The 11670-nt window shown below is 41.3% G+C and overlaps 1 protein-coding gene across 2 annotated transcripts in view; it reads right to left on the bottom strand.

Annotated features, from left to right (window-relative positions):
- Window positions 1–11670, bottom strand: part of LOC133537856 (sodium channel protein type 2 subunit alpha-like) — a 137564-nt gene that overhangs the window by 60595 nt on the left and 65299 nt on the right. For both annotated transcript variants that reach the window (XM_061878941.1, XM_061878939.1), the window contains 3 exons: window positions 2480–2743; window positions 2278–2341; window positions 2048–2189 (listed from right to left, as the gene is read on the bottom strand). In XM_061878941.1, coding sequence (XP_061734925.1) covers window positions 2048–2189; window positions 2278–2341; window positions 2480–2743 — 470 coding nt within the window. The remainder of the gene's footprint in view (window positions 1–2047; window positions 2190–2277; window positions 2342–2479; window positions 2744–11670) is intronic.

Below are 11670 nucleotides of genomic sequence, written 5' to 3'. Positions count from 1 at the left end.
TGCCTCCACAATAGAGGCACAGAACATGGTGAACACTGCAACATCTACCTGTGACCTGTTTGAATAAATGCTTGTCAAATATTCCGGAAAGTACAACCTTTAACTGTGGCTACCCAGCAGGCACAAGGCAATAAAACAAGATTGAGAACTTGCTGAATGATGTCCTAATGTTGAGCAACTCAAACCTACCATTGAAACAACATGCTTTTTGACAATGTTTTATCAATGTGGGGTTCTGACCTTGATTTGACCATTTAAAAAAAATAACTTAGATTTAAATCGCGTTTTTCTAAACACTCAAAGCGCTCACAGAGAAGTGGGACTCAACATTCATTCACACGATGGTGGTGGTAAGCTACATCAGTAGCCACAGCTGCCCTGGGGTAGACTGACGGAAGCGTGGCTGCCAGTTTATGCCTACGGCCCCTCCGACCACCACCAATCATTCATTCATTCATTCATCATTCATTCACCAGTGTGAGCGGCACCGGGGGCAAAGGGTGAAGTGTCCTGCCCAAGGACACAACGGCAGCCATTTTTTGGATGTCAATAGGTGGGAAGTGAACCTGCAACCCTCAGGTTTCTGGCCGGCTGCTCCCCATTTTATTCTTGTCATTTCTCATCCTATATTTTCAAGACAAAAACAACATTGAAACAACATGCCTTTGGGCAAAATGTATTCACTGTCAGGTTGTGACCTTAATTTGACCATCGAAATGTGCTCATTTTCCAACTAACTATTTTGCAATGTTATTTAGAGGTCGGTTTTAAAAAAGATGTAGAATCAACGTTGAATCAGTGTCTTGTGTTTGCTGGGTACAGTCCAACTCAGGGGTGTCAAACCTATGGCCCGCGGGCCTGATCCGACAGGTTTTATCCGGCCCGTGGGATGAGTTTGCCAAGTATAAAAATGAGCCAAAATTTTGGAATGGAATAAACTGCTATTTTAAATGTGTCCACTAGATGTCATGATAGCAACTCTTTGTAGAATATGCTACAGAAGCAAAAAAAAGTAATAAACCACATGAGGTTCGCGCAGCAGTCGAGGAAAATGATCAAACTACATAAATAACATCTCGTAATTTGACTTCGATATAATTTTTTATCTTGATTGAAAATGAACACCAAGGAGTTAACAGATGACCATTATCACATCATTTATTCAGAAAATATAAATAATGACAAATAAAGATAGAATACTATTAACCGCAACACGTAAGTGTAAAAAAAACCCCAACAACATTATGATTTGCACAATTTCAGAATGTGCTTGTTCTATTTTTAAACAAAGAAGACAATCTGAAGTTATCTTTATTTTTAATTTATCGTGGTAGTAAATGTTCTCATTGTGGCCCCCGATCTAAAATGAGTTTGACACCCCTTGTCTAACTATTCTAAGAGAGTTTGTAGAATTTTTTTTACAAATTAGGTAACCAAAATATTAGAAAATACTTTTTCGGAGATGATAAAGTTGAACATTTGTCCGTGTCACGCCATGATCTGTCTATGTTTATTCAAGCCAAGACACACCTGCACATCATTTACAGCTTCCTTTGAACAACCACCTTCCAATTGCATTAGTTTTTCTTTGTTTCATTGTAACGCGAGAAGGCTTTTTGACAGAGGACGCTCTCAGCTGTCTTTTTTAGGCAAACAGACTGAACAAATACAGCAGTTTGATGGTAGGGGTTAAGCATTGAAGCTCTACATTTAACAGTCGGCTTTCACTCTAACAGGCTTTGGAATTCATGATCAACACAAATCAAGTTTATTTTGGATTTAAGATCCTTTAAGCTGAAGGTTAGGTTTTGACTGAAATCACTTCAGAGCTGCATCAATGTGTATCTAAAAGTATTTGTTATCATTGTAGTTTCAAGTATGTGTGCCTAGGTTTAGTTGCAAGGTCATGTTTTTGTACTTCCTGTATTTTACATTTACAAGTCTGACTAAGAACTCTCACATATTTGTTATGTTAAATGTTAAATTCCAAAAGGACATACAAATAAATAATAAAGAGCTTGGGAAACTTTATGGTAATGCCGCTTACCTGCTGGTAGAGATTTTCCCAAAAATCCTGTGTCATTAGTCGAAACAGAGCAAGGAAGGCCCATCCAAATGAGTCAAAGCTGGTGTAACCGTAGTCTGGATTCTTTCCCACTTTGATACAGGAAAATCCCTCTGGACAACGCCTGCATCAGAGACATTGCTTATCACATATTGGGGAGCAAAAACAGCATAACTATTTTATGTTTTTGTTTGGACGTGGCATCAGCTTACCCAGCTTCACTGCCATTTCCACAAAGCAATGGATCACGTTTGTCTGGAAGGTAATAGTAATTTTCTAGAGTAGACAACTAAGAGTTAGGCAGCGGAATGTTTTTCAGTGCAAGCATAATGTCCTTCATGTACTGCATGTCATTTAGCAAATAAGCACTCCACAGAACATTTGTTTTCCGAAAAGCAGATGTCAAATACTCACTCGGATCAAGTGAGTACTCTGTCCAGTTGAAAGCACCTTCTGGGTTATGATTGTGTGTTTTGTTCATGTAGGTACCATTAAAAGATGTGCCGTTGATGATGGAATTATTTTGTGTTGGCATGAACACACACTTTTGCTTTAGATGGCCCATGAATAGTTGCAACCCTATGAGGGCAAAGACGCTCAAGCAGAAGACAGTGAGGATCATCACATCAGACAGCTTCTTTACCGACTGGAACAGCGCACCCACAATGGTCTTTAGGCCTGCACCAAACACAGTAACCTTGTTAGTCTGGGATACAGGATGTGGAGAAAACATGAGGGCCGCCTGGCACATCCAAACATGCTTGAAAAGTACAGCAATATATTCAAAAATGCAAGTAACAACAGATCCTGGAACACCGTTGATTTTAGATACATTATTATTAACACGTTTTTCCAGCCAGTCATTGGGGGAACAGAGTTTGTAAGCCAACAGGTCTCAGGTGTAACATCAGGACCTGGCAATCCTTCCTCTGGTCCATCATCCCCCCGCTATTATACGTGTTAAAAATACATGATCGATTCCTAACTTGTTTGCTTCCCCTTTGAGAGTAGAGGTGCTTTAAAGGGGAACATTATGTATACAAACTCTCAGTGTGTATACAAAACATTGATGGAGGGTTTTGAAAGCTACAACCATGACTCCCATAAGCCACATCTACCAAGTGTTGTTTTTAATCATCTCTAAAATCCTGTTTGAAAACCAAAAAGACATGTGTTATTGTGTCTCATAATGATTGTGAATGAGAGGCAAAATTCCCCCCAAAAGTGCAGTTCGATGAATTTGGTATTTGACACTTTGGCATTGTTTAACACGGTCAAGACTTGCAATGTTGGAACAGCCAGTTGAAAAATGCCAAAGTGTCAAATCATAAGGTTCATGCATCAGGCTTTGCTAGTTTGGCTATGTCGTGACTTCAGAGGGAGGTGATCGTTCTTCTTTGGACTCTAAGTCAAGTTGACAGTCATTGGTGGAGAAGTTCAGGCCAGGAGGAAATGGGGAAAAAATAGAACAAAGTATTATTTTCATGTAATTGTGGAATGTGCATAATAACACCGACATAAATGCTGCTAGATGCAGCTTTTCAAAAGTGCTTTGTGGACTTGGAGAAGGCATTGGACCGTGTCCCTCAGGAAGTCCTGTGGGGAGTGCTCAGAGAGTATGGGGTATCGGACTGTCTTATTGTGGCGGTCCGCTCCCTGTATGATCAGTGCCCGAACATAGTCCGATCCCTGTTTGATCAGTGTCAGAGCTTGGTCCGCATTGCCGGCAGTAAGTCGAACACATTTCCAGTGAGGGTTGGACTCCGCCAAGGCTGTCCTTTGTCACCCATTCTGTTCAGAACTTTTATGGACAGCATTTCTAGGCGCAGTCAAGGCGTTGAGGGGTTCCGGTTTGGTGGCTGCAGGATTAGGTCTCTGCTTTTTGCAGATGATGTGGTCCTGATGGCTTCATCTGACCGGGATCTTCAGCTCTCACTGGATCGGTTCGCAGCCGAGTGTGAAGCGACCGAAATGAGAATCAGCACCTCCAAGTCTGAGTCCATGGTTCTCACCCGGAAAAGGGTGGAATGCCATCTGCGGGTTGGGGAGGAGACCCTGCCCCAAGTGGAGGAGTTCAAGTACCTAGGAGTCTTGTTCACGAGTGAGGGAAGAGTGGATGGTGAGATCGACGGGCAGATCGGTGCGGCGTCTTCAGTAATGTGGATGTTGTACCGATCCGTTGTGGTGAAGAAGGAGCTGAGCCGGAAGACAAAGCTCTCAATTTACCGGTCGATCTACGTTCCCATCCTCACCTATGGTCATGAGCTTTGGGTCACGACCGAAAGGATAAGATCACGGGTACAAGCGGCCCAAATGAGTTTCCTCCGCCGTGCGGCGGGTCTCTCCCTTAGAGATAGGGTGAGAAGCTCTGCCATCCGGGAGGAACTCAAAGTAAAGTTGCTGCTCTTCCACATGGAGAGGAGCCAGATGAGGTGGTTCGGGCATCTGGTCAGGATGCCACCCGAATGCCTCCCTAGGGAGGTTTTTAGGGCACGTCCAACCGGTAGGAGGCAACGGGGAAGACCCAGGACACGGGATCTCCCGGGAAGAGCTAGACGAAGTGGCTGGGGAGAGGGAAGTCTGTGTTTCCCTGCTTAGGCTGTTGCCCCCGTGACCCGACCTCAGATAAGTGGAAGAAGATGGATGGATGGATGGATGGATGGGTTTAAGAAGATTTTTGACTGTGTGTGAAACATATTTGTGGCGACGACATCAAGATATATACTTAAAATATGTACATTTTCAAAGGATTCACTTCTGGATATGGACATATCGGGCCGTTTTGGACTGATAGACGCGTGCTTGTTCGACGTGCTAACTAGCATGGGAATACTTCGGCGGCTACATCCAGCGGCCTGTGAAGCACGGGAGTCTAGTAGCAGCGGGGGCCGTCTACGGAGCAGACGCCAGCGGTGTGATCGGAAACGCGGATGTCGAGCGGGGCTTAAAACAAAGCAGAAGGCTAATCCCCACAGAACACCACTTCCCTCCATCCTGCAGCCAGATTTAAATGAAAGATGCGAGACTACTGGTCTGGGTAAGGAGTCAGTTAAATTAGAACAAGTTTTTTCTGCTTTGAGTGTTTCAGAGTTGGACATGTGTTTTACCGAGGTGGCTAACTATGATGCGTGCAGTTTATCAAAGCAACAAACAAACAATCGGAAAATCCCCGTTACTGAGGTGGCTAACCATGATGCGTGCAGTTTATCAAAGCAACAATCAAACAATCGGAAAATTCCTGTCGTATCAATTCCTAGATATGGTCGTAACTATACTAAATGCACTGGGCATAATAAACACAACATTATTAATATTGCTACTACGGATAATTTGATCAAAAACTCCCTAAAACAGCCCACTACCTATAATATAGGTTTTTTAAACATAAAATCATTGTCTCCCAAAACGTTGTTAGTTAATGATATTATCAGAGACAACAATCTTAACGTCATCGGTCTCAGCGAAACCTGGCTTAAACCAAATGACTTTTTTGCGCTAAATGAGGCATGTCCTCCTAACTTTACACATGCGCATATTGCCCGTCCGCTTAAAAGGGGTGGGGGGGTCGCAATAATATACAACGAAAACTTTAACCGTAGTCCTAACATAAATAATAAATATAAATCGTTTGAGGTGCTTACTATGAGGTCTGTCACACCGCTGCCTCTACACCTGGCTGTTATCTACCGCCCCCCAGGGCCCTATTCGGACTTTATCAATGAATTCTCAGAGTTCGTTGCTGATCTAGTGACACACGCCGATAATATAATCATAATGGGGGACTTTAATATCCATATGAATACCCCATCGGACCCACCGTGCGTAGCGCTCCAGACTATAATTGATAGCTGTGGTCTCACACAAATAATAAATGAACCCACGCATCGCAACGGTAATACGATAGACCTAGTGCTTGTCAGGGGTATCACCGTTTCCAAAGTTACGATACTCCCGTATACTAAAGTATTGTCCGATCATTACCTTATAAAATTTGAGGTTCAGACGCATGTTCGTCAAACTAATAATAATAATAATAACTGCTATAGCAGCCGCAACATTAATACGCCACAACGACAACTCTTGCTGACCTACTGCCCTCGGTAATGGCACCATTCCCAAAGTATGTGGGCTCTATTTATAACCTCACTAACAACTTTAACGACGCCCTGCGCGAAACCATTGATAACATAGCACCGCTAAAGTTAAAAAAGGCTCCAAAAAAGCGCACCCCGTGGTTTACAGAAGAAACTAGAGCTCAGAAATTATTATGTAGAAAGCTGGAACGCAAATGGCGCACGACTAAACTTGAGGTGCACCATCAAGCATGGAGTGATGGTTTAATAACTTATAAACGCATGCTTACCTTAGCTAAAGCTAAATATTACTCAAATCTCATCCACCGTAATAAAAACGATCCTAAATTTTTGTTTAGTACGGTAGCATCGCTAACCCAACAAGGGACTCCTTCCAGTAGCTCAACCCACTCAGCTGATGACTTTATGCAATTCTTTAGTAAGAAAATTGAAGTCATTAGAAAGGAGATTAAAGACAATGCGTCCCAGCTACAACGGGGTTCTATTAACACTGATACGATGGTATATACGGCGGATACTGCCCTCCAAAATAGTTTCTCTCGTTTTGAGGAAATAACATTAGAGGAATTGTTACAACGTGTAAATGGAATAAAACAAACAACATGTTTACTTGACCCACTTCCTGGGAAACTGATCAAGGAGCTCTTTGTATTATTAGGTCCATCAGTGCTAAATATTATAAACTTATCACTCTCCTCGGGCACTGTTCCCCTAGCATTCAAAAAAGCGGTTATTCATCCTCTCCTTAAAAGACCTAACCTCGATCCTGACCTCATGGTAAACTACCGACCGGTGTCTCACCTTCCCTTTATTTCAAAAATCCTCGAAAAAATTGTTGCGGAGCAGTTAAATGAACACTTAGCGTCTAACAATCTATGTGAAACCTTTCAATCCGGTTTCAGGGCAAATCACTCCACGGAGACAGCCCTCGCAAAAATGACTAATGATCTATTGCTAACGATGGATTCTGATGCGTCATCTATGTTGCTGCTCCTCGATCTTAGTGCTGCTTTCGATACCGTCGATCATAATATTTTATTAGAACGTATCAAAACACGAATTGGTATGTCAGACTTAGCCCTGTCTTGGTTTAACTCTTATCTTACTGATAGGATGCAGTGTGTCTCCCATAACAATGTGACCTCGGACTACGTTAAGGTAACGTGTGGAGTTCCCCAGGGTTCGGTCCTTGGCCCTGCACTCTTCAGCATCTACATGCTCCCGCTAGGTGAAATCATACGCAAATACGGTGTTAGCTTTCACTGTTATGCTGATGACACCCAACTCTACATGCCCCTAAAGCTGACCAACACGCCGGATTGTAGTCAGTTGGAGGCGTGTCTTAATGAAATTAAACAATGGATGTCCGCTATCTTTTTGCAACTCAACGCCAAAAAAACGGAAATGCTGATTATCGGTCCTGCTAGACACCGAACTCTATTTAATAATACAACTCTAACATTTGACAACCAAACAATTAAACAAGGCGACACGGTAAAGAATCTGGGTATCATCTTCGACCCAACTCTCTCCTTTGAGGCACACATTAAAAGCGTTACTAAAACGGCCTTCTTTCATCTCCGTAATATCGCTAAAATTCGCTCCATTCTGTCCACTAAAGACGCCGAGATCATTATCCATGCGTTTGTTACGTCTCGCCTCGATTACTGTAACGTATTATTTTGGGGTCTCCCCATGTCTAGCATTAAAAGATTACAGTTGGTACAAAATGCGGCTGCTAGACTTTTGACAAGAACAAGAAAGTTTGATCACATTACGCCTATACTGTATATACCTTTATATACATATATACATACATATATACTGTATATACCTTTATATACATATATACCTATACTGTATATACCTTTATATACATATATACATACATATATACCTATACTGCATATACCTTTATATACATATATACATACATATATACCTATACTGTATATACCTTTATATACATATATACATACATATATACCTATACTGTATATACCTTTATATACATATATACATACATATATACCTATACTGTATATACCTTTATATACATATATACATACATATATACCTATATTGGCTCACCTGCACTGGCTTCCTGTGCACTTAAGATGTGACTTTAAGGTTTTACTACTTAGGTATAAAATACTACACGGTCTAGCTCCATCCTATCTTGCCGATTGTATTGTACCATATGTCCCGGCAAGAAATCTGCGTTCAAAGGACTACGGCTTATTAGTGATTCCCAAACCCAAAAAAAGTCTGCGGGCTATAGAGCGTTTTCCGTTCGGGCTCCAGTACTCTGGAATGCCCTCCCGGTAACAGTTCGAGATGCCACCTCAGTAGAAGCATTTAAGTCTCACCTTAAAACACATTTTTATACTCTAGCCTTTAAATAGACTCCCTTTTTAGACCAGTTGATCTGCCGTTTCTTTTCTTTTTCTTCTACGTCCCACTCTCCCTTGTGGAGGGGGTCCGGTCCGATCCGGTGGCCATGTACTGCTTGCCTGTGTATCGGCTGGGGACATCTCTGCGCTGCTGATCCACCTCCGCTTGGGATGGTTTCCTGCTGGCTCCGCTGTGAACGGGAGTCTCGCTGCTGTGTCGGATCCGCTTTGGACTGGACTCTCGCGACTGTGTTGGATCCATTATAGATTGAACTTTCACAGTATCATGTTAGACCCGCTCGACATCCATTGCTTTCCTCCTCTCCAAGGTTCTCATAGTCATCATTGTCACCGACGTCCCACTGGGTGTGAGTTTTCCTTGCCGTTATGTGGGCCTACCGAGGATGTCATAGTGGTTTGTGCAGCCCTTTGAGACACTAGTGATTTAGGGCTATATAAGTAAACATTGATTGATTGATTGATAAATGATGATACTTTTGGAGAGGGTGGGGCGTGCGTTCGTTTGCAATCTGGGAATGCCTCAAGAATTGAACATTTTGCAGACGGGTTAAGTGACTGTGGAAAAAAGTTTTCGCAACATTTACACTAAAGCATATTCAATAGGGGTGTAAAAATAATGGGTACAATCCGTTAAGCGATTTTAACTTCAGAGATATGAATATACATAGCATGGATCGCTCCATGTCTGCTTGGAAAGTCACAAATGGGTTGCTTGTAGATCTCCTCCAAAATATGGCAGATGTGATCTTGCATGACTTATGTGATGACATAATAGAAGACTACCACTCTTGTTCACAGCAACATGTCGGACGGCACCATAAGAGTTTACAAACAATGCGCCCCCAAATATCAAATCTAAGGTGTGCTTAACGTCCGGATTCAAGAAAGAAAATTGGTCCGTTGGATAAAAGTATGGCCCTTTTTATCGCTCCAAAAGCAGCGGTAAAGTAGCAGGACTGGTCTGAACACTCACCTGTTGTGAGCAAATGAAAAGGATGCTAATGCTAGCAGAGCTATCGCAACCCTCAAGACAAGGACACGGATTTGAAAAACTTCCAGCCCCAATTAGTCCACCACTCTGCAAGGTGATCACATCAAGGACTAGACTGTTCATTAGGGATGCATCCCAAGTACCTGTAGGGTTTAGTACCGCTACCATTCTGAACCGTGATCATTCTGGACTCAAAATACTGCTCCCGCTATTTTTTTTATCCAGCTGATTGTGGTAATTATGACACACTGTCACATCCCCTTCGTCTGCTGCTGCACACACAGCAAGTGAGCCGGAAATAATCACAAATAAGAAGCAACGCCGCACAAAACTTTGTAACAACAATTCCTCCTCAAAGTTGAAAGTCAACGCCACTTTGCACGTTTTTTGGAATTTTGCCTTAAATTCACAATCATGGTGAATGAAAGACCTGACGACGGATGAAATGTTTTAATGCATTGGAAATAGTGAATGAATGAAAGTATTTGAGCTTCTGTATTGAAGCTGCTCACTTGTATCTTGCACTTGTGTTACAGTATAATTCACTTGTGTTACAGTATAATTCAATTGTGTTGCACTTGTGTTACAGTATAATTGACTTGTGTTGCACTTGTGTTACAGTATAATTCACTTGTGTTGCACTTGTGTTACAGTATAATTCACTTGTGTTACAGTATAATTCACTTGTGTTGCACTTGTTTTACAGTATAATTCACTTGTATCTTGCACTTGTGTTACAGTATAATTCACTTGTGTTGCACTTGTGTTACAGTATAATTCACTTGTGTTGCACTTGTGTTACAGTATAATTGACTTGTGTTGCACTTGTGTTACAGTATAATTGACTTGTGTTGCACTTGTGTTACAGTATAATTCACTTGTGTTGCACTTGTGTTACAGTATAATTCACTTGTGTTGCACTTGTGTTACAGTATAATTCACTTGTGTTGCACTTGTGTTACAGTATAATTCACTTGTGTTGCACTTGTGTTACAGTATAATTGACTTGTGTTGCACTTGTGTTACAGTATAATTGACTTGTGTTGCACTTGTGTTACAGTATAATTGACTTGTGTTGCACTTGTGTTACAGTATAATTGACTTGTGTTGCACTTGTGTTACAGCTTGCTCGATTTCATTCTTAGTACTGTGAAAACTGTAAGTACCTGCTAGTCTTTTGTTTACATCATATCTTATTTAAGTTTATAGATTGCAATGCCTTGAAGTTGATCACTTCTACTATTTGCTCATAATTAATACAGGCACCACCGGTTTTGTATTTATCTTTTTATAAAATCATGCAGCGACCCCAAAGGGAATAAGCGGTAGAAAATGGATGGATGGACACATGACATTGTTGTGACGTGATACATTACATTTTCTTTTCACCATGCAATATTTCCATCGACATGGAATTGTAATGTTTTACAAAGTATTGTTAGTGAATCATATTTATTATAAGCCATGCATCGACATTCATATCAAATCACCATTTAAGGTAGAGAGGCACACCCTTAATATTCAATTCATATTATCAAGAGCCCAAGAAAGTATTTTATATGTCAAATTAAATCTTCATTAAACATTGACATTTTCCAGACAACATTACTTCCTCATGGACATAGACTGGAGCCTCTGACCCGATCCATCTATCGTAGATGAGACCGCCCCAGGTCTACACCCAACACTTCACAGAGGACCTCATTTTAAAAACAAAGAAAACAAGACTTTATCACACTTTAGCAAATAAGCTAACCTAGGATGAAATATAACTGTAATGTTATTGTGGCAATCGTAGTGATGCTAACGTTTGTGTCCTCACTGCATGAGTAGAATAGACTAAAAGCCTTTATTGTGAAGGTCATCGCAGTTGACACTGAAATTAAGTGCCGTACAAATTAAAATACCTCAAATATAAAAAGTCATAAAAACATTCACACTCATTTTTAAAAAAATGCACGTTACCATATTGCGTAAACGCTATTTCAAGAGTTTCGTATTTGCAAGAAAGTGTAACACATTATAAACGCAACATAACAATTAGCCAGAATCCCATGCATCCAATGACTCTTCCTGGCTATATTATACACCCCCCCCCCCATGCGT

Source organism: Nerophis ophidion, linkage group LG19, assembly GCF_033978795.1.
Source record: "Nerophis ophidion isolate RoL-2023_Sa linkage group LG19, RoL_Noph_v1.0, whole genome shotgun sequence".
Taxonomy (NCBI): Eukaryota; Metazoa; Chordata; class Actinopteri; order Syngnathiformes; family Syngnathidae; genus Nerophis; species Nerophis ophidion.
The sequence above is the reverse complement of the archived record's forward strand: the minus strand, read 5'-3'. Positions and strand labels throughout refer to the sequence as shown.